Source organism: Herpailurus yagouaroundi, unplaced genomic scaffold (assembly GCF_014898765.1).
Source record: "Herpailurus yagouaroundi ecotype Mexico unplaced genomic scaffold, PumYag 183, whole genome shotgun sequence".
Classification (NCBI taxonomy): domain Eukaryota; kingdom Metazoa; phylum Chordata; class Mammalia; order Carnivora; family Felidae; genus Herpailurus; species Herpailurus yagouaroundi.
The window spans coordinates 1,293,463-1,318,713 of record NW_024412414.1 but is presented as its reverse complement, the minus strand read 5'-3'; the positions used below and the strand labels follow the sequence as shown (position 1 = coordinate 1,318,713).

The 25,251-nt window shown below is 40.0% G+C and overlaps 1 protein-coding gene across 5 annotated transcripts in view; it reads right to left on the bottom strand.

Moving 5' to 3' along the window:
• The window catches only part of CUNH3orf20 (chromosome unknown C3orf20 homolog), a 104,841-nt gene that overhangs the window by 55,889 nt on the left and 23,701 nt on the right, over positions 1-25,251 (bottom strand). For 4 of the 5 annotated variants that reach the window (XM_040491885.1, XM_040491887.1, XM_040491886.1 and 1 more), the window contains exons 7-10: positions 18,968-19,109; positions 17,409-17,681; positions 3,160-3,312; positions 2,034-2,154 (exon numbers count right to left, since the gene is read on the bottom strand). In XM_040491885.1, coding sequence (XP_040347819.1) covers positions 2,034-2,154; positions 3,160-3,312; positions 17,409-17,681; positions 18,968-19,109 — 689 coding nt within the window. The remainder of the gene's footprint in view (positions 1-2,033; positions 2,155-3,159; positions 3,313-17,408; positions 17,682-18,967; positions 19,110-25,251) is intronic. The other variant, XM_040491888.1, reaches the window with a different exon arrangement.

The following is a 25,251-nucleotide window of genomic DNA, read 5'->3' as shown; positions in this document are numbered from 1 at the left end:
GTCCCAACTCCAAGTCTTTACAGATGCTATTCCTTCTACTCAGAATACTCTCCTTTCCTTCTATCTACATGAATCATATGCACACATGTTCACATTACAATTCAAGGGACACCTCATCTTTCAGACCACTCCTGACTGCACTAGCCCTTGTTATGCATTTCTAGATGCAGCTCCAGGGGACAGAACAATGAACTGAACTACACTGCCAAAACACTTTAGTGATGTCAAAGCAACTTCCCCGCCATTATTTTATTTAGTTCTCACAAAAGCACTTTGTATTGATGAGGCAACCAATACTCAGGAGCTGAGTGATTTTCACAAAGCTTCACAGCCAGAGTTGGCAAGGCTGGCACTACACATGGCTTCTTAGACTCTCATTCCAGCTCTCTGTCCACTTGGTCACACTGATACATAAAACATGGTGCCTGTCTGCCACCAATTTATAATCTTTATGGATTATAAACTTTTCATAGAGCTGGAAAAAGTTTAATATTAAGGCAACAATTCAATATACCCCTAGATTGACAATCTCAGACCTGGCCAAGCATCAGAAGTACTTGTGACAACTACAGAAATCTAGCATTCTTGACAGACCACCTGAATCAGAATCTCTCTGAGGCTATGCCTGGGGATCTGCATTTTTTAAAGTTCCATAGGTGGTTCTGATAAGCAACCAGAGCTGAGGACCTCTTCACTGCATGACTAATATCAAATAACTAACCCAGACTGTGAGTACTATGAGAAGAGACAAATGGATGTGGGCTGCAGTGCCATGATGGAGGGGAAGTATGAGCAGGGCTGTGAAGGAGGGGAAATTTGTATTGGTAGAGAGAGGAGGGAGAACACTTCAGGCCTATTCCCTAATAGGAAAGATGAGATATATTTAAGAGATTGAATGTTTCTGAGCAGAGGTGTGATCTATGGGAATTAGGATACAAGGATGAGAATCCAGTGGCCAATTTAGAGGATGAACAGAAAGGGCACAAGACAGACAATTAGGGGTAGGGTGCCTGAGCCCCACCGCATACTCCTAGAGTACTTCTGTCCATAATCCTTACCTTGAAGCTCTAAATATCAGGCCACCTTGAGTATATTCTATGTTCTGTGATCTTTCTCTGAATTCCAACCCTATGAGCTTGTTTCTTCTCTCTCACAGCCCTTATTCTTCTCTATCCTGTGTTCTTATTACTCTCCTGGACTTTGGGATTCCTTGGGGAGCTTTGCTGCTCTTTCTACCCCCAGATCAGTGATTCTCAATCAATAACAACTTTCTCCTCCAGGGGACATGTGGCAATGTGTGGAGATATTTTTGGTTGTCACAGTTTGGGGAGTGGGTAGTACTGGCATCTGATGGAATGCTGATAAATATCCTACAATGCATAGTTATAACAAAGACTTATCTATCCCAAAATGTCAGTTCTGCCAAGGATGAGAAAGTCTGCTCTAGATAAAGTAACAAGCACATTTAGTTGCTTTATTAATAAATTAGATTTATCATTATTATTTCGTATTAGTAATTCCACACTAATTTATTATTTAATGAATCTTTGATGAGTGGCTGTCTGAGTAATCAAATGAATAATAAAGAAGGGCTTGTGTTTGTCAGCCACCTTTGACTTTCATGACATAATAACATTATAAAAACAGAAGCTGAGAAGACCAACATAGAATTGCTAACTTTTCTTATTGCCATGTATAGGCATCAAAAATAAAGACAGCAACTACTATAACAGTTATTTCATAAAGTGAAGGGCATTTAACCATCAAAATGTAGTAATATTAAAAATAATAAAAATAAAAAAGGAGGGATATTATTAAGAAAGTCAGTATGGCAGCCAACAGTTACTGTAGACTGGTGAAAAGTTTACCTCAGCCAGCTCTCAATCACTGTTCATCAACTGGGGAAACTCTGAATGAGACCATAAGCTCCTTAAGGGAAAAGCACCTGTCTTACAGGTAGCCCTATGACTCTTAATGCTGGGCAGTCTGAGGAAGACTGCCAAAGCCACCCCACTTGTGCTGTCCATGCCCACCTGATATTCCAGGGAGAGCAAAGTCTCTGTCTTGGAAGTCCAGCTCCACTTGTGGACTACGTAGCCCTTGTAGTCATTGGTGGTCCCACCTTCCTCATCCAAGACCAAGACAAATGGGCAACTAGGAGAAATTCAGAAGTGAGAAGTTGATGCCAGGCCCCTGAAGGAAGCCCTCATCACTATAGGCTACAGGAAGGCAGGGCTCTGAGACACTGTCTTGGGCTGAAGGAACCATGAAGTCCAGCAGGCAGCCTCACTTCCTCTGCCTAATGTGGTCTTAGGCCCTTTCACCTGTTGATGCTACTGGAATGTCTGTCAGAAAGGGCAGGTCTTGGGGCACCTGGGTGGCGCAGTCGGTTAAGCGTCCGACTTCAGCCAGGTCATGATCTCGCGCTCCGTGAGTTCGAGCCCCGCGTCGGGCTCTGGGCTGATGGCTCAGAGCCTGGAGCCTGTTTCCGATTCTGTGTCTCCCTCTCTCTCTGCCCCTCCCCCGTTCATGCTCTGTCTCTCTCTGTCCCCAAAATAAATAAACGTTGAAAAAAAATTTTAAGAAAGGGCAGGTCTGAGAGATGATGGAGGTTCAGGCCACATCCAACAGGGGAAGAAATGGAATGTGTGTCCTGTTGCTCAAAAGCTGGAGCATACAGGTGACAAAATGGGAAATGGAACATCTATAATGCAAGAGTCATTCCTTCTGAGAACAGTTCCTCATGAAAGGCCAAAATAAAATCAGCTTTTGGCTGACAAGAATATGTGCCTCTCTTAAAAGACCCCACGGAAGTGGTACCCATGGCCTCTCCTTCACTTACTCCTGGTATAAAAAATTTTTCTCTACTAAGTAATTCTTCTAGGAATTCCATCCAAGTCAACAATCAAGATCTTAGTGCCCTGGGGGTATAAGGGAGGAGTAGGACTTTGGGAATTGCCCCTCTCTTTTGCTATGACATGGATCCAGCAAGCAAAGGTCAGGCATCAAAATACCTACACCCTGCAGGCCCTACTTTAACCCTGTCTCACTGCCCTCCTAGACCTCTGGACATTGATGGCCCCTCCTTTTCCCACGGTGCCTCCCTTTGTCACCATCAAAGATACTTCTATGGGGCCAGGATTCCCCCAACCAACTCACCGAGCCTTCAGGTTGTAGTGAACACAGCCCTGGCCTTCAGCATTGAACAGAGCCAGAAAGGAGAAGCTGGGTGTGTCATTAAAGAGGCAGGTGATGGTTCTCCCTCTGCAGCACGTGGGGATCTGACACATGGCAATATTTCCAGAAGGATAGCTGGCAGAAATGGTCAAGGAGAACTAGCAGAAAACTCTCCGGGTTCTGCTTTCAGGTGCTCCATGGAAAGTAAGTCTACATGTCAAAATGATAGCTATTTGGTGCATCATTCCCAGTCTTCAAAGACCCTCCCTGCACTTTGCATAAGTAACAACTAAATGACTATGGAACCCAACCATGCCCCAGGTGCCTTCTTGTATCTTCTTTCTATTCCTCACAACCTACCTGTGGTAGGTAGTATTATCTCCATCTCAGAGATGAGTAGGGTCTCTCTGTGTCTGGGGGTGCAGGTGGGGGGTGGTTCCTGGGATGTGGGACTTTCAGTGCTAAAACCAGGAAAGTCCCAGGCAAACCAGCACAAGTTGGCCACCCTACAGATGAGAAATCCAAGGACCAGAGAAATGATCTTCCCCACGTGACACCACAAGGAAGTGGCAGAACCAGGACCTGAATTCTAAAGCCAGTGATATTTTTAATGTTGTCAGGCTGCCTTCCCTTACGATCAGTCTAGAAGAGCAGGCAATGTTTCCCTGCTCATTTCCTACTAAGGTGACTCCAAGAAGCACTGGTCTCAGCTAAATGAGAACATGGTGTGGGCAGCTACTGTAGGAATTTCAGTAGTGCCCAGACAGAAGACTTTCAGTGGTTATCACTGTGGTTCAACCTCTTACGGGTTTCCCATTAATGGGGGAAAAAGAGATAAACAGATAGGAATCATAAGTAGTAACCAAATAGAAATTCTGGAGCTGAATAGTACAATAACTAGAATGAAAAGTCACTAGCTGGGTTTAGCAGCAGATTGAAGCAGAAGAATCAGTGAACTTGAGGATAGATCAATTGGGTTTATCCAGTGTGAGAAGCACAAATTAAAAAGAATGAAGAAAATTTAACAGAGCCTAAGAGACCTATGGCAGACCATCAAACATATCAACATATCCATAACAGGAGTTCCAGAAGGACAGGAGAGAGAAGAGAAGAAAGAATATTAGAAGAAATAATGACTGAAAGTTCCACAAATTTGATGAAATACAAGAATCTACACAATCAAGAAACTCAACAAATTCCAAGGAGAATAATTCAAAGAGTGTCACACTGAGACACGTTATTATCAAACTGCCAAAAGACAAAGAGAGAATCTTGAAATCAGCAAGAGAAAAGAGACTCATCATATACATGGGATCTTTAATAAGGTTAAGGGCAATTTCTTATCAGAAAACATGGAGGCCAGGAGGCACTGGGATAGAATATTTAAAGAGCTGAAAGAAAAACTGCCAACCAAGAATTCTATATTGAAAAAAACTATCCCTCAAAAATTAAGAAGAAATTAAGGCTTTCCAGATAGATAAAAGCTGAGGGAGTTCACCACTAGTAGACCTACCCTACAAGAAATACTAGTTCTTCAGGCTGAAGTGAAAGGATACTAGACAGCAACTTAAAGCCATACAAAGAAAAAAAGAACACCAGTAAAGGTGTTTATATAAGTAAATATAAAACCAGTATTATTATATTTTGATTTATAATTCCTCTTTTTTCCTGTATAAGTTGAAAGACAAATGCACAAAACAGTAATTGTACATCTATGTTAATGGCACTCAATGCACATATAAAGATGTAACTTCTGATAACAACATAAACGAGGAAGGATGAGCTGTATAGGAGCAGAGTTTTATATGTTATTAAGCCTAAGTTGGTATTAATTCAAACTAGTTTCTTGTCAATTATAATACTCAAGTGTATTAGTTTCTTGGGGCTGCTATAACATCCAGGTCAAACCTGATAACCTGAACAACAGAAATTTATTCTCTCACAGTTTTGGAGGTTAGAAGTCTAAAATCAAGGTGCTGACAGGACCATGATCTTGGGGGCTCTGGAGAAGAATCCTTCCTTGCCTCTCTGTAGTTTCTGGTGGTTGCCAAGAATCTTCAGCATTCCTTGGTTTATAGATGCATAATTCTAATCTCTGCCTCAGTCATCACATGGTCTTCTTCCCTCTTTGTGGTCCCTGATTTCTCTTCTTAAGGGTACAAGTCATTGGATTGGAAGCCAATAATGACTTCATCTTAATTTACCTTCAAAGACCTTATTCCCAAATACGATCACATTCTGAGGTTCTAGTGAACATAAATTTTTAGGAGACACTATTAAAGTCCATTATACAAGAGTAACCACTAAAAAAATAACTAAAAAATATGGGGCAAAGAAAATGAGAAAAGAATAAAAATGGAATGCTACAAAAAAATCAGTTAAACACAAAAGAAGGTAATAATAGAGGAGCTGAGGAGCAAAAAAATGACATATATAAAACGAATAGTAAAATGGTGGAATTAAGTCCTTTCATATCAGCAATTACATTAAATACAAATGGATTAAATTCTGCAACCAAAGAGCAGGGATTGTCAGAATGAATTAAAAAAAATCCAACTATATGCTGTCTATAAGAGGTTTACTTGAAATCCAAAGATACAACTATGTTGAAAGTCAAATGATGGGAAAAAATATATTCCATGCAAATAGTAACCAAAATAGAGCAGAGGTGGCTATACTGGTATCAGAGAAAACAGATTTTAAAAATTTCTATAAGAGACAAAGAAGGACATTATGTATTGAGAAAAGGGTCAATACCTAGAGAAGATACAATTATAGACATATATACACCTAACAACAGAGCCCCAAAATATATAAAGCAAAAATTTACAGGATTAAAAATAGAAAAAGTTTTAAGTTGGAGACTTAAAAAGTTAAAAGTTGGAGACTTCACTACCTCACTACCTTACACAGAAGGTCAATAAAAAAAACAGAATTTGAACAACACTATAAACTAACTAGACCTAACAGAACACTCAACCCAACAGCAGCAGAATGCACATTCTTCTCAAGTGCATAGGACCATTCTCTGATAGAGACAATATGTTAGGACACAAAACAAGTCTCAATAAATTTTAAAAGATTGGAACCTTAGAAAGTATCTTCTCGGACAACAGAATGAAACTAGAAATCAATGGCAGAAGGATATTTGGAAATTTCTCAGGTGCAAATTAAACAATACACATTTTAAACAACCAATGGATAGAGAAGAAATCACAAGGAAAATTAGAAAGATGTGTGAAAACAAAAATACAACACATCAAAACTTACAGGATAAGACACGGGAATGAGGTTGGAGGACAGAGTCCATGGGAATGGCACATAGGCCAGGAATGCTGCCAACACCTGGCCAGGTCAGTGAGAAGCCCTGGGGACCCAGCCGAGCCTGCTGCTCCTGTTCTCCAACATGCACCTCACAGGGAATGACCCCCAACTATGTGCCTACTCCTACATTCAAGGCGACCTGATAGGTTTTCTGTCAGATGTTCCACTGTAATAATGCTGGAGTTATGAAGTCTCTGTTTCTTTGCTCCAAAACAAGACATTCTTCCCTGCATATAGAATAGGAGTAATGTTGGTCAGAATCTGGCTGGTGTTTAAAACTGAAGATTGTCATGACTGCTTAATGTAAGCTCTATTCTGAAGTAAAATTGTCTTAGAAATACTAAGTCAGTTTAATTCATAGTGCTCAAAGAATCATCCACACAGGAACACAGTAATACTGGTGACCCAAATTTGCTTTTGGAACCATGAAACTTTGCTCGTTTTTGACTTTGACAATATAATCACAGATGACAATAGCGATGCATGGATTGTACCGTGTGCTCCAGAGAAAAAGTTTCCTATGGAACTACAAGACTCTTATGAAAAAGGATTTTGGACAGAATTTATGGGCAGAGTCTTTAAGTATTTGGGAGATGAAGGTATAAGAAAAGATGAAAAGAGCAGTGACATCAATGCCTTGGTGAACTTTACCTTATAAAAAGGATAAATTTGGCTGTATCATTATTTCAGATTCAAATTCAGTCTTCATGGATGGGGTTTTAGAAGCTACCAGTTTTCATGATGTGTCAGACAATATGTTTATAAATCCAACATCTTTTGATAGCAATCGTCATCTCTCTGTGAAAAATTATCATGCTCATTCTTGCAATAGGTTCCAAAAAAAATATTTGCAAAATGTATTTTTGGTAGACAAACTGTTACAAGAGGGAGTGAATTATACATGAATGGTTTATGTAGGTGATGGTGAAAATGATGCCTTTCCAGTAACTTTTTTAAAGAATGATGATGCCATGCCACAGAAAGGATATACTTTATAGAAAACTCTTTCCAGAATGTCTTAAAATCTTGAACCTATGGAATATTCTGTTGTAGTTTGGTCTTCAGGTATTGAAATAATTTCTCATTAACAATTTATTTATTTTTTTATTTTAGAGAGAGTCCATGAGTGGGTGAGAGGGGCAAAGGGAGAGAGAGAAAAACCCAAGCAGGCTCCACAGTGTAGAGCCTGATGCAGGGCTCAATCCCATGACTCTGGGATCACAACCTGAGTCAAAATCAAGAATTGGATGCTCAACCAGGTGAACCACCCAGGTGTCACCACAGTTTCTAATAAAGGAATAATATACCAACAACAATGAAAAACTTATGGGATAAAGTGAGAACAGCGGTCAAGGAGAAATTTATAGCTGTAAATACCCACACTGAAAGAAGAGGGACGCCTGGGTGGCTCAGTTGGTTAAGCGTCCACTCTTGATTTTAGCTCACATCATTATCTTATGGTTCGTGAGTTCGAGACCCACATCCAGCTCTGCGGTGACAGTGTGAAACCTGCTTGGGATTCACACTCTCTCCCTCTCTCTTTGCCCCTCCCCTGCTCACTCTCTATCTCTCAAAATAAATAAATAAGCTTTTTAAAAAAGGGAGAGAAGAAAGATCTCAAATAAATAACCATAATTACCACTTTAGGTACTAGAAAAAGAAGAGCAAATTAAAGTTAAAGCTAGCAGAAGAGAAGAAATAATAAAGATTAGCAGAAACAGAAACAAAATAGAGAACAGAAAAGCAACAGAAAGAACCAACAAAACCAAAAGTTGGTTCTTTGAAAAGATCGACAAAATTGAGAAAACTGTACTAGACTGCCAAAAAAAAAAAAAGGAAAATTCAAATTTCTAAAATCAGAAATGAAAGTGGAGACATATAAGAGAAGTATATGAACCATTTTACATCTACAGGTTAGATAGCCTACTTGGAAAAAAAATTCCTAGAAACATGCAAAGGGAAATTGCAGGATAAAAGATCAACACCCAGAAATCAGTTACCCCTCATGAACATGGGTTGTCTTTCCATTTATCTCATTCTTCTTTAATTTATCTTAACAGTATTTTGTAGTTTTTAGTGTACAAGTCTGACACTTCCTTGGTTAAATTTATTCCAAAATATCTTCTTTTTAAAATTTAATTTATTTAAAGTTAATTAATATACAGTGTAGTATTGGTTTCAGAAGTAGATCCCAATTATTCATCACTTACAGATAACACCCCATGCTCATTCCAAAAAGTGTCCTCCTTAATGCTTGTCACCCATTTAGCCCATCCCCCCACCCATATCCCCTCCAGCAGCCCTCAGTTTGTTCAATGTATTTAAGATTCTCTTACAGTTTGCCTTCCCTTCCCTAATTTCATCTGTTTTGTTTCTTAAATTCCACGAGTGAAATATGATATTTGTCTCTGACTTATTTAGCTTAGCATAATACACTCTAGTTCCACCCACCTTGTTGCAAATGGCAATATTCCATTCTTTTTGGTCACTGAGTAATAATACATTGTGTATGTATGTATGTGCATGTATATACACATACATGTGTACATATACACACGTGTATACACACATACATGTATATACATACATGTGTGTATACATGCATGTGTATATATACATGCATGTGTGTATATACATGCATGTGTGTATACATACATGTGTATATATACATACACATACACACACACACATACATACACACACATACATGCCACATCTTCCTTATCCATTCATCAGCCAAAGGACATTTGGGTTCTGTCCATAATTTGGCTATTGTTGGCAGTGCTGCTATAAACAGTGGGATGCATGTACCCCCTCAAATCAGCATTTTTACATCCTTTGGATAAATTCCTAGTAGTGCAATTGCTAGGTTGTAGGGTAGTTCTATTTTCAATTTTTTGAGGAAACTCCACTAGGTTTTCCAGAGTGGCTGTACCAATTTGCATTCCCAACAGCAGTGCAAAAGGGTTCCTTTTTCTCTGTATCTTTACCAATATCTGTTGTTGCCTGAGTTGTTAATGTTAGCCATTCTGACAGATGTGAGGTGGTATCTCACTGTGGTTTTGATTTGTATTTCCCTGATGATGAGTGACATTGAGTACCTTTTCATGTGTCTGTTAGCCATCTGGATGTCTTCTTTGGAAAAGTGTCTATTCATATCTTCTGCCCATTTCTTCACTGGACTTTTTGGCTTTTTGAGCTTGATAAGTTGTTTATAGATTTTGGATACTAACCCTTTATCTGATATGTCATTTGCAAATATCTTCTCCCATTATTTCCATTGACTTTTAATTTTGTTAATTGTTTCCTTTGCTGTGCAGAAGCTTTTTATCTTGATGAGGTCCCAATAGTTCATTTTTGCTTTTAATTCCCTTGCCTCTGGAAATATGTCTAGTAAAAAGTTGCTATGGCCAAGGCCAAAGAGGTTGCTGCCTGTTTTCTCCTCTAGGATTTTGATGGTTTCCTATCTCACATTTAGGTCTTTCATATATGTTGAATTTATTTTTGTGTATGGTGTAAGAAAATGGTCCAGGTTCATTCTTCTGCATGTCGCTGTCCAGTTTTTCCAGCACCATTTGCTGAAGACACTGTCTTTTTTCCATTGGATATTCTTTCCTGTTTTGTGAAATATTAGTTGGCCATATATTTGTAGGTCCATTTCTGGGTTAGAGAACCCAGAACCATACTGTCTTGATGATTACAGCTTTGTAATATAGCTTGATGCCTGGAGTTATATGCCTTCAGCTTTAGTTTGCTTTTTCAACAATACTTTGGCTATAAAGGGTCTTTTCTGGTTCCATACAAATTTTAGAATTGTTTATTCTAGCTCTGTGAAGAATGCTGGCTTGAGTTTCCCAAACAAACAAAAACTAAAGGAGTTTGTGACCACTAAACCACTCCTGCAAGAAATTTTAAGGGGGAACACTCTGAGTGGAGAAAAAAAGAAGACCAAAGCAACAAAGACTACCAAGGGCCAGAGGACATCGCCAGAAACACCAACTCTATAGGTAACACAATGGCACTAAATTCATATCTCTCAACAATTACTCTGAATGTAAATAGACTAAATGCTCCAATAAAATGACATAGGGCATCAAAACGGATAAAAAACAAGATTCATCTATATGCTGCCTACAAGAGACTCATTTAAGATCTAAGGACACCTGCAGATTAAAAGTGAGGGGATGGAGAACCATCTACCATGCTAATGGACATCAAAAGAAAGCTGGAGTAGCCATACTTCAACAAACTAGATTTTAATTTTTTTTTCAACGTTTATTTATTTTTGGGACAGAGAGAGACAGAGCATGAATGGGGGAGGGGCAGAGAGAGAGGGAGACACAGAATCGGAAACAGGCTCCAGGCTCTGAGCCATCAGCCCAGAGCCTGACGCGGGGCTCGAACTCACGGACCGCGAGATCGTGACCTGGCTGAAGTCGGACGCTTAACCGACTGCGCCACCCAGGCGCCCCAACAAACTAGATTTTAAAACAAAGACTGTAACAAGAGATGAATAAGTGCATTATATCATAATTAAGGGGTCTATCCATCAAGAAAATATAACAATTGTAAATATTTAGGCCCCCAACTTGCAAGACTCAAACATATAAATCAATTAATCACAAACATAAACTCATTGATAATAATGCCATAATAGTAGGAGACTTTAATACCCCACTTACCACAATGGACAGATCATCTAAGCAGAAAATCAGCAGGGAAACAATGGCTATGAATGACACACTGGACAAGATGAACTTAAAAGATATATTCCGAACATTTCATCCTAAAGCAACAGAATGCACATTCTTCTCGACTGCACATGGAACATTCTCCAGAAAAGATTACATACTGAGTCACAAATCAGGCCTCAACAAGTACAAAAAGATCAGGATCATACCATGCATATTTTCATATCACAACACTATGACACTTGAAATCAACCACAAGAAAAAATTTGCAAAGCCCTCAAACATTGAGGTTAAATAAAATCCTACTGAAGAAATGAATGGGGGGGCACCTGGGTGGCTCAGTCAGTTATGCGTCCAACTTCGGCTCAGGTCATGATTTCACTGTTCATGAGTTCAAGCCTCACGTCAGGCTCTGTGCTGACAGCTCAGAGGCTGGAGCCTGCTTCGGATTCTGTGTCTTCCTCTCTCTCTGTCCTTTCCCCACTCATACTGTCTCTCTGCCTCTCAAAAAATGAATAAATGCTAAAAAAAAAAAAAATCTTAAAAACATAAAAGAAATGAATGGGTTAACCAGGAAATTAAAGAAGCACTTTTTAAAAGTACATGCAAGCAAATGAAAATGAAAACATGACAGTCCAAACCCTTTGGGATGCAGCAAACGCAGTCCTAAAAGGAAAATACATTGCAATTCAGGCCTATCACAAGAAGCAAGAAAGGTCCCAAATACACACATCCTAACCTTACACCTAAAGGAGTTAGAAAAGGAGCAGCAAATAAAGCCTAAAGCTGGCAGAAGAAAGGAAGCAATAAAGATTAGAGCAGAAATAAGATGTAGAAACCAAAACCCCAGTAGAACAGATCAATGAAATTAAAGGCTGGTTTTTTTTTTTTTTGAAGGAAATCTAGCCAGACTTATCAAAAAGAAAAGAGAGAGAACTTAAATAGATAAAATCACGAATTAAAGAGGAGAGATCACAACCAACACCACAGAAATACAAAAAATTTTAAGGGAATACTATGAAAAATTATATGCCAACAAACTGGACAATTTGGAAGAAATGGACAAACTCCTAGAAACTCACACACTGCCAAAACTGAAACAGGAAGGAACAGAACATTTGAAGAGGCCCATAATCAGCAAAGAAATTGAATCAGTTATCCAAAACCTTCCAACAAACAAGAGTCCTGGGCCAGATAGCTTCCCAGGGGAATTATACCAAACAGTTGAAGAAGGATTGATGCCTATTCTCCTAAAAGTGTTCTAAAAAATAGAAATGGAAGGAAGCTTCCAGACTCATTCTGAAGACAGCATTACCTTGATTCTAAATCCAGACAAAGACCCCACTAAAAAGTAGAATTACAAGCCAATATCCCTGATGAAATTGGATATTAAAATCCTCAACAAGATACTAACAAATTGAATTCACAGTACATTAAAAGAATTATTCACCATCATCAAGTGGTATGTTCCCAGGCTGCAGGGCTGGTTCAATATTCACAAAGCAGTCAACATGATACACCACATTAATAAAAGAAAAGATAAGTATCACATGATCCTCTCAATAGATGCAGAAAAAGCATGTGACAAAATATAACATCCTTTCTTGGTAAAAACCCTCAAGAATGTGGGGATAGAGGGAACAAATCTCAACATCATAAAGGCCACATATGACAGACCCACAGCTAATATCATTCTCAATGGGGAAAAACAGAGCTTCCTCCCTAAGGTCAGGAACATGACAGGGAGGTCCAGTCTCACCCCTGTTATTCAACAGGGTACTGGAAGTCCTAGCCTCGGCAATTAGACAACAAAAAGAAATAAAAGGCATACAAATTGGCAAAGAAGAAATCAAACCTTTACTCTTTGCCGTGACAAGATACTCTAAATGGAAAACCCAAAAGACTCCACAAAAAACTGCTAGAACTGATACATGAATTCAGCAAAGTCACAGGATATAAAATAAATGTACAGGAGTTGGTTGATTTCTATACACCAATAATGGAGCAGCAGAAAGAGTAATCAAGGAGTCAATCCCACTTACAACTGCACCAAAAACCATAAAATACGTAGGAATAAACCTAATCAAAGAGGTAAAAGATTTGTATAGTGAAAACTATAGAAAGCTTATGAAAGAAACTAAAAAAGACACAAAGAAATGGAAAAACATTCCATGCACATGGATTGGAAGAACAAATATTGTTAAAATATCAATACTATCCAAAGCAATACACATATTCAGTGCAATCCTTATCAAAATACTCTTTTTGACACTATTGTAAATGGCATCATTTCCTTCTGTTCATTTCCTTTTTATTGTTATAGTTGTTCATACAGCATTTCATATCATTTGTGGCTAGTATTTATGAATTGGAAGACTTCATCTTATTCATGGCAATATGCCCCACAGTAAACCACAGATTCAATTCAATCCATATCAAAATTTCATCAATCTTTTTTGCAAAAAATGGAAAAACTTATTTTAAAATTCATATGGACTTGCACTGGACCCCATATAACCAAAAAAATATTGAAAAAAGAACAAAGTTGAAGGACTCAAACTTCCTGATTTCAACACATTACTATAAAGCTACAATAATCAAAACACTGTGGCACGAGCACAGTAAGACATACAGATCAATGGAATAGAATTAAGACTACAAAAATAAACTCATACATCTATGGTTAACGATCTTCAGCAAGGGTGCCAAGAACATTCAATGGTGAAAGAATAGTTTACTCAAGAAATAGAGGTGGAATTGGGAATCACATGTGAAAGAATGGAGTTGGAGCCTTCTATCACCATATGCACCATATGCAAAAATCAACTCAAAATGGATCAAAGACCTAAATGTAAGAGCTATAAGTATGAAACTCTTAGAAGACAACACAGGCATGAGAATGGTTTCTTAAATATGAAACCCAAAGCACAAGGAATAAAAAAAAGAAAAACTGGACTTCATAAAAATTAAAAACTTCCACATACCAAAGAGGGTGAGCAAGAGTGAAAAAACTTCCCACAGTATAGGAAAAAAAATTTGCAAATCATATGTCTGATAAGGATCTAGTATCTACAATATATAAAGGAACACTTACAACTCAGCAAGTAAATGACAATAAAAAAATGTGCAAAAGATTTGAATACACATTTTTACAAGAAGATACACAAAGAAGGTATATGAATATACTTGAAATTGTTAGTTATTAGAAAAATTCTATTCAAAACCACAATGAGATATGACTTTACATCCACTAGAATGGCTGGAATTTAAAAATTGAAATGTATCAAGTATAGTCAAGAATGTAGAGAACCTGGAACCCTCATACATGTGGGTGGGGATATAAAATAGCACAGTCACTGTGGAAAACATTTGGAGTTTCCTCAGTAAGTTAAACATAGAATTACTGTATAATCCAGGAATTCTACTCCTAGGTATAGACCCAAAAGAATTGAAAACAGGTGTGCAAAAACTTCTATAAGAATGTTCATAGCCAAATGGTGGGGAAAGTCTAATGTCCATAAACAAATGAATGAATTAGAAAAAAGTGGAATATCCATATAACAAAATTTTATACACACACACACGTTATAATATAAATAACAGAAATTCTGAGACATGCTGCAATATGTATGAACCTTGAAAACATTATGCTAAGTGAAGGAGGCCAGACACAAAAGGTCACATGTTGTAGGATTCCATTTACATGAGGTGACCAGAATAGGCAAATCAAAAAAAATAGAAAACAGATTGGTGGTTGCCAGGGCTAGGGTAGGGGAAAACAGAAAGTAACAGAAAACTGCTTAATGGGTATAAGGTTTTCTTTTGGGGTGATGAAATGGTTGTGGAACTTGATAGCGGTGATGGTAGCACAACGCTATAAATGCACTAAATGCCACTAGATTGTATATATTAAAATATTTTATTTTATGCTATGTAAATGTCAATTAAAAAAGAGGCAGTGATATACATTAAAATGTGGATGAACTTTGAAAACATTAATGTGAGTGAAAGAAGCCAGATACAAAAGGCCACATATTGCATGATCTTATTTATATGAAATATCTGAAACAGGCGAATGCATAGAGGCAAAAAGCAGATTAGTGGTCCCCAGGATCTACAGGGGAGGGGAAATGGGGAGTGACTGCTTAACAGACACATGGGATTTGCTTTCAGGGTGATGAAAACACCCTGAAACTAGATAGTGGTGATGACTGCACAGCATTGTGAATATACTTAATGCCGTTGAGTGATACACTTTAAAATGGTTAAAACGATAAATTTTATGTTATGTATATTTTACCATATTTAAAAAAACACAGAGTGGTTCTGAGCGCTCCACCAACCCTTAAGGGCACAGGGCTGAGCACAGCACTGTGCACTGTGGTTAGGGTTTGTTTCTAATGTGATGATCTGTCTGTGCATATGAAAAAACGTTTTGAGGGAAGTTTGAGGGGAGAATGGGCATCTGAGCCAAGACATCCAGGAGGTGCTGACAATGGAATGAATGAAACCCAAATGAAAAGAATACTGGGATGGTTTCTGGGGTCTGGTGTTGACAAAGAGCAAACCAATCAGGGCTGGGACCTCTTTGGCATACCAAGGGCAGATGAACCATTTCTACCTGAGAGCTTTGTCCAGCAATCTCCATGGGACCAGAATTAATCGCTGAGCCTAGAAAACGTCTTCCAAACATTTTCTCTACTTCCAAGGGATCCAACAGCTGCATGGGTGCTTTGGCCATTTGAATGCAGTAACACAGAATTTCTCTATCAAGATCACTGGGTCCAACTTCCTCAGCTTCAAATGAAGGGAAGTGAGGCCCAGAGAGATGAAGTGACCTGTGCAGGGTCACCAAGAAGAACTGGGCCTAGAACCCAGCCTCTCGGGACTCCCAAAGAGGAAATGCGTTGATGGCCAGGATGTGGTTATTTCTGGCATATGAGTCAAGCATGCCAGCAGCATGGCCTGCAGGTTTGGGGTGGTCTCACCCAAGGGGACCTCAGCATTCTGGAACAGGGAAGAGAACAGACTGTGCTGTAGCCCACCTACTCTGGTCCTGCTGATAGCAACAGAATTCACAGTCATAGCTTTTCCAGGGGCTCAGGAAGATGATCCTACTCAAGGCAGTGGAAGAATAGGAAAGGGGGAAAGGAGAGCCCTTGACCCACAGCAAGCAGCAGCTACCCTGGAAGGAGTTTGCCATGTACAGTCTGACAAGGCTCACTGGAAGCAAGGCTGAGCAGAGTGTGATGAATGGATTCATTTACAGTCAGAGAAACAATAGGACTCCTTTGACAGGGTGCTTAAATTCTGAATTCCCAGTTCAGTCGGAGAGGAGGCCAAATGAAGTGAGGGGGGACTGCTGCTGGGCAGCCTGAGAGTTCAGAGAGCTCCCTCTCCTCCAAAGGTATGGGCCACTAAGTACCTAGAGGTTTTATTATTAAATGAGGCTCCCTTCCATCCCCCATGTCCTACTCTCTGCTGGAGGAAACAATCCTAGAAGGCATAAAAATGGTGCCAGAAAGAGGGCCCTAAATGGAGGTGAAGTGGCCCTGAACCCGGGCCTGGCTTTGCCACCAAATTCCTTTTGTGACATTAAATTGAGTCACACCATCTGTTCCTACAAAGAAGGGACAAGAATGTCTGGCTTAGTGTCTCCTCTCTTTGACGTATCATCCAACTCAGAGTGCAGAACCTGGAATAAGTGCTTTGCCCTCTCTGGCTTCACAGCCTTGCTGCCAAATGAGTTGGGCATCTGGTCCAGCCCCACTGCCTACTGGGGAGTGAATGACAGGACTGGGGCTGCAAGGTGACTTCTTCTTTTTTAAGTTTATTCATTTATTTTTGAGAGACAAAGAGAGAGGCAGATAGAGAATCCCAAGCAGGCTCCACTCTGTTAGTGCAGAGCCCAACACAAGGCTCAATCTCACAAACATGAGATCATGACCTGAGTCAAAATCAACAGCCAGATGCTCAACTCACGGAGCCACCCAGGCGCCCCTCCAAGGTGACTTCTTGATGCACTGTTTCCCACCCAGACATCCTCCAAAGAGAGCCTTCTCTGACCTGGACAGATGCTTAATGTCCTGAAGAACCTGTGAGCAGGCTTCTCTGGTCAGGTGAAAAGCCAAAGTAAATAATCAGCCCTGTTCAAACCCAGAAATTTTCTGGGGCTGAGTTGCTGGGGAGAAGGGGTAGCAGCAAATAAAAGGATACTACACGAAGGAGGACCCATCACAGAAGGTGTAATGCAACTTGATGACCTTCTTGGATGTCTTAGACTCCTGAGAATGTTGGCTGAAGTGAGGCTGTTGGTGGGCAGGAGGCTGGTGAGGGGTGGGAGTGGAAGTCTGAGCACCTGGAGGGTGAGGGGTCTGAGCGTCCCCTTTCGGGGCTGACATTAGATGAGAGGGCATCTTTGCCCTGTAGTTGCGAAAGATCATGGGGTAGGAGAAATTCCTCCCTTTCCACGAGGCCCTTTCAGCTTCTCTGCAGGGAAGGAGACCAACATATCTTCTAGCCACTTGGCTTTTACTCACCAGGAACACTCTCTCTATAAGCCCCTGCCCAGCTCCCAAGACTCTCGTCCCATTTCTCTGTCCCCAAAGTACCTGTGCCCACCCCACTCCCCCTCATCCTAAAGGCAGTACTTAGGAAGAACTGGGAAGGCCCTGGTACCCTTCTGAAACCATTCCTTGCCTGATTTCCACTGTAAGCAATGGGATGAGGACCCATGGAGTGGGACTGAGTACAGAAGGGGAGTCTGGAGGGCAGGGTCTGGGGACTCTGCTCACTCCCCACTCCTGAGGTTACAAAGAAAGAGCTTCCATCCAGAATGTTACAGTAAAGGGCAAACCGGGTAGCTTCCCTCCTCCCATGTTCTGTAGCTGCAATGATGGCCCATGGGAGCCCAAGACATATGCCTTAGACGGGGCTAGGTTTTAAATCCTTTATGGCCCATGGTCTGAGCCTTTGGAGAAATGTAGACTAACTTACTAGGACTTGTGGGACCCCAAATCATAGATATCATTAATCACCCAGGTCAATGTTTTTTGTTTGCTCTGAGAGGATTTTTGCTGCTGCTGCTGCTGTTGTAGGAAAACATCTGACAAATTGTGTTAAGAAATAAACATTCAGGGGCGCCTGGGTGGCGCAGTCGGTTAAGCGTCCGACTTCAGCCAGGTCACGATCTCGCGGTCCGTGAGTTCGAGCCCCGCATCGGGCTCTGGGCTGATGGCTCAGAGCCTGGAGCCTGTTTCCGATTCTGTGTCTCCCTCTCTCTGCCCCTCCCCCGTTCATGCTCTGTCTCTGTCCCAAAAATAAATAAAAACGTTGAAAAAAAAAATTAAAAAAAGAAAAAAAAGAAATAAACATTCAAGGCACAAAGCCTAAAAAGTGTAAGGAGCCCTGCAAAAGGTGAAGAGGCTAAGATCAATGACCTGGTGTCAGGTCCACCAAATTGTGGGACCTCCGGCAATAGTTTATTGGCTTGCTCTGGCTACTGGTTTCCTCATCCGCAAAATGGGTATACCCCTTCTTCCTCATCAGGTTATAGTGAGGGCTGAAAAGGACTGTGAGTGGTGAGAGCATAGGGACATGAATGCATATGAGGGATGGCCATCACCCCATCACTGGTCACTGTCGTTGGGGGCACTGGGCAGCTGGCACTTCCTGGCCCTGCTCAGACACTTCCGTGAATTCCCCATCATGCACACACAGGTAGCTGGCGGCCATACCCAATGCTTGCGTCTGCCCCCAACCACCCAGGCGCTCACATAAGGCGACACATCTCCTGCAGCTTCTCTCGGGCCTCAGGGCAGGGGTCGCTGAACTCCATACTGTTAGAGGCAGAGTTTCCGAGTCCTCGTTGGAGGGGTGACATGGTTATGTCTTCGAAGTTTTTTGATCTGCCTGTGGCTGGAGAGGAAGAAGTTAGAGAGGGGTTCTAGAGGATGGTTTCTTAAGACGTCATGTTCACATGGGGGTGAGGTGGCAGGCAGAGGATAGCAACTTCTCCTGATAGTTAAAATAATCGGGGGGCATCATTCATGCTTCCCGGGGATGGGAATCCCTGGCATGTCACTATAACACAGAGACACTGCTCTGTGAGTCAACTATGAATGTATTAGGAACAGGTACGTGCAGAGTAGCGTACCCAGCTATGTTTCCCCAGGACAGCCTGGGCCTGGGGCTGCCATGCATGCTGAAGTGATTCCCTTTTGACACTTCTGATTAAAGACAGAAAATCTCAGTTCCAACTCAATTGGCTGCAACACTTCTCCGTCGCTGGCTAATCTTGGGCCTTCTGCAGAGGGCAGTGTGTATTGACAGACTAAGACTGCATTTTTTTTTTTTTTTTTTTTTTTTACATATTGTGGTAAAATACATGTAACAAAAATTTACCATCCTGACCATTTTTACATGTACAGTTCAGTGATATTAAATACATTCACATTGCTGTGCAACAATCACTATCATCTACCTCTATAACTCTTTCTCGTTTTGTAAATTAAAGCTCTTACCCATTAAATAGTAACAACTCCCCATTCTCTACTCCCTCCAGCCTCTAGTAACCATCACCTTACTTTCTGTTTGTCTGAGTCTGACTATTCTAAATACCTCATATAGGTAGAGCCATATAGTACTTATCTTTTTGTGATTAGCTTATTTCACTTAGCATAATGTCCTCAAGCTTATTCCACATTATAGCATGTGTCAGAATTTCCTCCCTTTTAAAGGCTGAGCAATATTCCGATGTGTATGTAAGACCACATTTTATCCACTCATCCATTGATGGACACTTGGGTTGCTTCCATGTTTTAGCTATTGAGAATAATGTTGCTAGGAACATGGATGGATATATATATAATGTGTATGTTTCCATGATACATGGAAACATACATATTTGGATATGTTTCCAAATTGTATGTTTCCAATTTGAACGTCTTTTATTCCTTTTCTTCTCAATCTTGCTTTGGCTAGAACTTCCAGTTCTAAGTTGAATATAAGGGGTGAACTTGGGTACCTTTTCCTTGTTCCTGATCTTAGAAGAAGAGCTTTCCATCTTTCATCACTGAATATGATGCTTGTTCTATGTTTTTCACATATGACTTTTACCACGTGAAGGTAGTTTACTTCTATTCCTAGTTTGTTGAGTGTTTTTTAATCATGAAAGGGTGTTGAATTGTCAAATGCTTTTTCTGCACTGAGATGATCATGTGGTTTTTTTCCCCTTCACTCTGCGATTGAGTTTTGTTATTGAACCATGTTTGCATTCCAGGAATAAATCCTTCTTGGTGTCATGTTGTATAATCCCTAATGTACTATTGAATTCCGTTTGCTAGTATATTGTGGAAGATTTTTGCATCAATGTTCATAAAGGACATTGTCTGTGGTTTTCTTTTGTTTTAGTGTCCTAGTCTGGTTCTGGTATCAGGGTAATGCTGGCCTCACAGAAGGAGTTGAGAAGTGTTCCCTCTTATTTTTTTGTTAAACTTTGAGAATGAAGAATAATTGTAATTAGTTCTTTAAATGTTTGGTAGAATTCACCACGGAAGCCATCAGGTCTAGGGTTTTTCTTTGTTGGTAGGTTTTTGATTACTGATTTAATCTCCATAGTATTTATAGATCTATCAACATTTTTCTACTTCTTCCTGAGTCTTGGTAGGTTTTGTGTTTCTAGGAATCTATCCATTCCATGCAAGTTATCTAATTTGTTGGTGTATGATTGTTCATTTTCTCTGTTCTAATCTGTATTATTTACCTTGTCTAGCTTTGGTTTTAGTTTCTTCTTCTTTTTCTAGGTCCTTAACTTATGAAATTAGGTTATTTGATGTCTTTCTTATCTTTTAATGTAAGCACTTAAAACTGTAAATTACCCCCTTAGTACTACTTCTGCTGTATCCTGTAAGTTTTGGTATATGGTATTCTAATTTTTATTCATCTCTGTTTTCTAATTTCTCTTGCAATTTCTTCTTTAATCTGTTGGTTGTTTAAGAATGTGTTATTTACTTTCCACAATTTTGTGGTTTTTTTCTAGTTTTCCTTCTGTTATTGATTTCTAACTTCATCCCACGGTGGTCCGAAAAGATACTTTGTATATCCTTTTTAATTGATTGAGACTTAAAATCTGTGGCCTAACATATGGCCTATCCTGAAAAATCTCCCATGTGCACTTGAAAAGAATGTGTATTGTTTTGTTGTTTGTGCTCTAATTGGTTTATTTCCTCTCTTTCCTTACTTATCTTTTGCCTGGTTGTTTTTCATTATGGTGAGTAGGGTATTGAAATTTTCAACCACTATTGTAGAACTGTCTTTATTCTGTCAGTTTTTGCTTCAGCTATATATATATTTTTTGCATCAGATATTTTTATGGTCTGTCATTAGGTGCATAAACATTTATAATTATTATATCTTCTTGTTGTATTGAAACTTTTATTAATACCAGTGTCCTTTTTCTCTTATAAACTTTTGAGAGAGAGAGGGAGAGAGAGAGAGAGAGAGAGAGAGAGAGAGAGAGAGAGAGAGAGAGAACGAACATGCATGCTCAAGCAGGGGAAGGGGAGAGGGAGAGAGAGAATCTCAAGCAGGCTCCACGCCTAGCACAGAGCTCGACATGGGGCTTGATCTCAACAATTGTGAGATCATGACCTGAGCCAAAATCAAGAGTCGGATGGTCAACCGACTGAGCCACCCAGGCGCCCCTCTTGTAATCTTTTTTGATTTAAAGTCTATTTTGTCTGATACTAGTATTGCTACCCCCGTTCTCTTTGGTTAATATTTGCATAGAATATCTTTTCTCCATCCTTTTACTTTCAACCTGTTTGTGTCCTTGGATCTCAAGTGAATCTCTTATAGATAGTACATCATTGGATCATGTGCTCTAATCCATTCTGCCAATCTCTGTCTTTTGATTGGGGAGTTTAATCCATTCATATTTAAAGTAATTACTGACAAGGGATTTCTGTCATTGTACTTTTTGTTTACTAAATGCCTTATGGCTTTGGTCCCTCAGGTCCTACAATACTATTTTGTGTAGATTGTGTGATAAGATATTTAAATTCCTTTCTCATTTGCTTTTTGGTATATTGTATAGCTATTTTCTTTGTGGTTACAATGAGGGAAACAGTGGGGATTACATTTAACATCCCAAAGTTCTAACACTCTAATTTGAATTTTTATCAGCTTAACTTACAAAAACTCTCCTTTAACAGATTCATTCCCACCTCTTTCAGTTGTTACAAGATTGTACCTTTATAATTTTTTAAATGTGTATTTATTTTTAAGAGAGAGAAAGGGTGAGAAAAGAGAAGTGTGAACAGGGTAGTGGAAGAGACAGAAAGGGAGACACAGAATCTGAAGCAGGCTCCAGGCTCTGAGCTGTCAGCACAGAGCCCAACACAGGGCTCGAACCACGAGACCATGACCTGAGCTGGTCAGACACTTAACTGACACCCAGGTGCCCCAACAAGATTACATCTTTATTTAGTATATGCACCAAAACATAAACTAACGATTTTTTAAAATGTATTAGTATTTTGAATTATGTAGAAAACAAATTTGTAGTTAACCAAAGTTACAGTAATACTAGCTTTTAAACTAATAATTTTTTCTTTAAATGTATAAGTCTTTTAAATCCTTTTGAAAAACAGAGGCACCTGGGGGGCTCAGTTGGTTTAGCATCCGACTTTGGATTAGGTCATGATCTCACAATCTGTGACTTCGAGCCCCGTGTCGAGTTCTGTGCTGACACCTCAGAGCCTGGAGCCTGCTTCAGATTCTGTGTCTCCCTCTCTCTCTGCTCCTCCCCTACTTGTGCTCTGTCTCTCTGTCTCTGTCTCTCTCAAAAATAAAAGGAAAACACTTAAAAAATTAAGATAAATAAATGAATCATGTAAAAAACAAAAAGTACAGTTATGAACCAATTACAATAATACTAGCTTTTATAATTGCCCATGTATTTTCTTTTATTGATATCCTTATTTCTCCATATAGCTTCAAGGTGCCTAGTGACCTTTCATTTCACCTTGCAGGACGCCCTTGAGCTTTTCTTGAAGGGTAGGTCTAGTGTCATGAACTTCCTTGGGTTTTGCCAATCTGGGAATGTTTTAATATCTCCCTCACTTTTGAAGGACAGTTTAGCTGAATATAGGATTTTTGGTTGACAGTTTTTTTTTTTCTTTTATCACTCTGAATATACAGCCTTGGTACCTTGTGGCCCCCAAAGTTTCTGATGAGAAACCTGCTGATAATCTTACTGAGAATTCCTTGCATATAATGATTTGCTTTTCTCTTGCTGCCTTCCAGATTCACTGTCATTGTCTTCTGAAAGTTTGATTATAATGTATCTTGGTGTGGGTCTCTTTGAGTTCATGTTACTTGGAGTCTGTCAAACTTCTTTGGTGTTTATACTCATGTCTTTCATCAAACTTGGGACTTTTCATTTCCTCAAATATTCTTGCTATCCCTTTCCCTCGTCTCCTTCTGAGACTTCCACAATGTGTATGTTATTCTCCTTGATGGTGTCCCACAGGTCCCTTAGGCTCTGTTTACTTTTTAAAAATCTGTTCTTCAGATTTAATAATTTCAATTGTTCTATCTTCAAATTTGCTTATTCTTTCTTCTGCCTGCTCAACTCTGGGTGGCAATGTTTTGTGCTTATTGCACTTATTTTCACAGTTATAACCCTGTGGCAGGTGTCAGCTGGTATAAGGATTTGGTGACATGAACTTGTGGAGATAGTCCTCCATGACTAAAATTCCAGAGGCATCATTTCAGGTCCACATGTTTCTGAGCCTCTGCTGCCCACTCAACTGGAGCCACATGCTCTCTCTTAATATACGTAGGCTCAACTTCATCCTGGTTTCAAGAATGAAGATGAGTTTCAAGCCAGGGCCACTGCTCAGGCTCCAGCTGGGTCCTGAGTGCCTCAAAATGAAGTCTTCTTCACTGTCAGCCAACTCTTCGGCTTTCTGGCTGGTACTTGGATACCATCTCTGGTATCTGCCATTATGAGTGGTTTCTGGTCCCTTTTGCCACTCCTCCTGCCACCCAAGACCAGAGACTTGGCCCTGAGTCCCAGATAGCAGCTGGATGACCTCCTGAAACATCTTCTAGTCTGACCATTCATGTCTGGCTTGGCCCTAGTTGCCTTGGATCCTTGAGGGTGATATCTTCTCACTCCAACCAGGAACCATTTTTTGACAGACTTCTCTCAGTTCTCCTTCTGTAAAGTTGGGCTACTTTCCAAAAATAGCTGCTGTTCCCTCAGGGAGTAGACTCAACTCCTGAAGCCTGTCTACTCCAAGTCTGCTTGGTCCTAGAACTGCAAAGGGGGCAGTTGGTAAGGTGTGATAGCACATGTGCATGAACAGAGAGCAGAGGTCCAAAATTCAAAGTGGCCTAAAACCAGAATAACTGTACAACATATACAAACTGGGAAAGTTTTTAGAGTGAAAGCGGGCATCATTAAATGTTATGTCAGAACAATAAGCATAAACTGGGACATTCCTGGGCAAAACAGGTCTACATGGTCACTTACAAACTATTAGAGAAAGTTAATCATCCATTCTGGCATGCATGTATGAGACTAATTTCTAAACATATCAAGAACCTATAACAGATGCAACACCACGAAAATACATCTAGTCAGAATGATGCACATCATGACAAATCACATTTTGGTGGGGTAGCAGAGGAAAACAGCTGGACAGACAAAGAGGCCAACAGAAGGCATAACCTGCAAGATCATTAGGAGGAAAAATCATGAAATCACAGTTTATCTTGAAGATACTTTGTCTTCTCTCAAAGGGATTCTGTTGATTTAGGGCCAGCTCAGGAGTGGATATAATAAAACCAGGAGAACATAAATTGGGATGCTGGAAATGATGCTGTGGGTTATTGAACCACAGTGACAGAAAGCACATCAACAGAGGTAAAGGAGCTTGGGAAACGAGAGGGGGCAGCTGGATCTACTCCAAACAAGGAAGCTGAAGATGTCAGTTCCATTTGGGAAGGTGTTCTTTGTCTTAGAGTCCTCATGTATACCCCCAGGATTTAG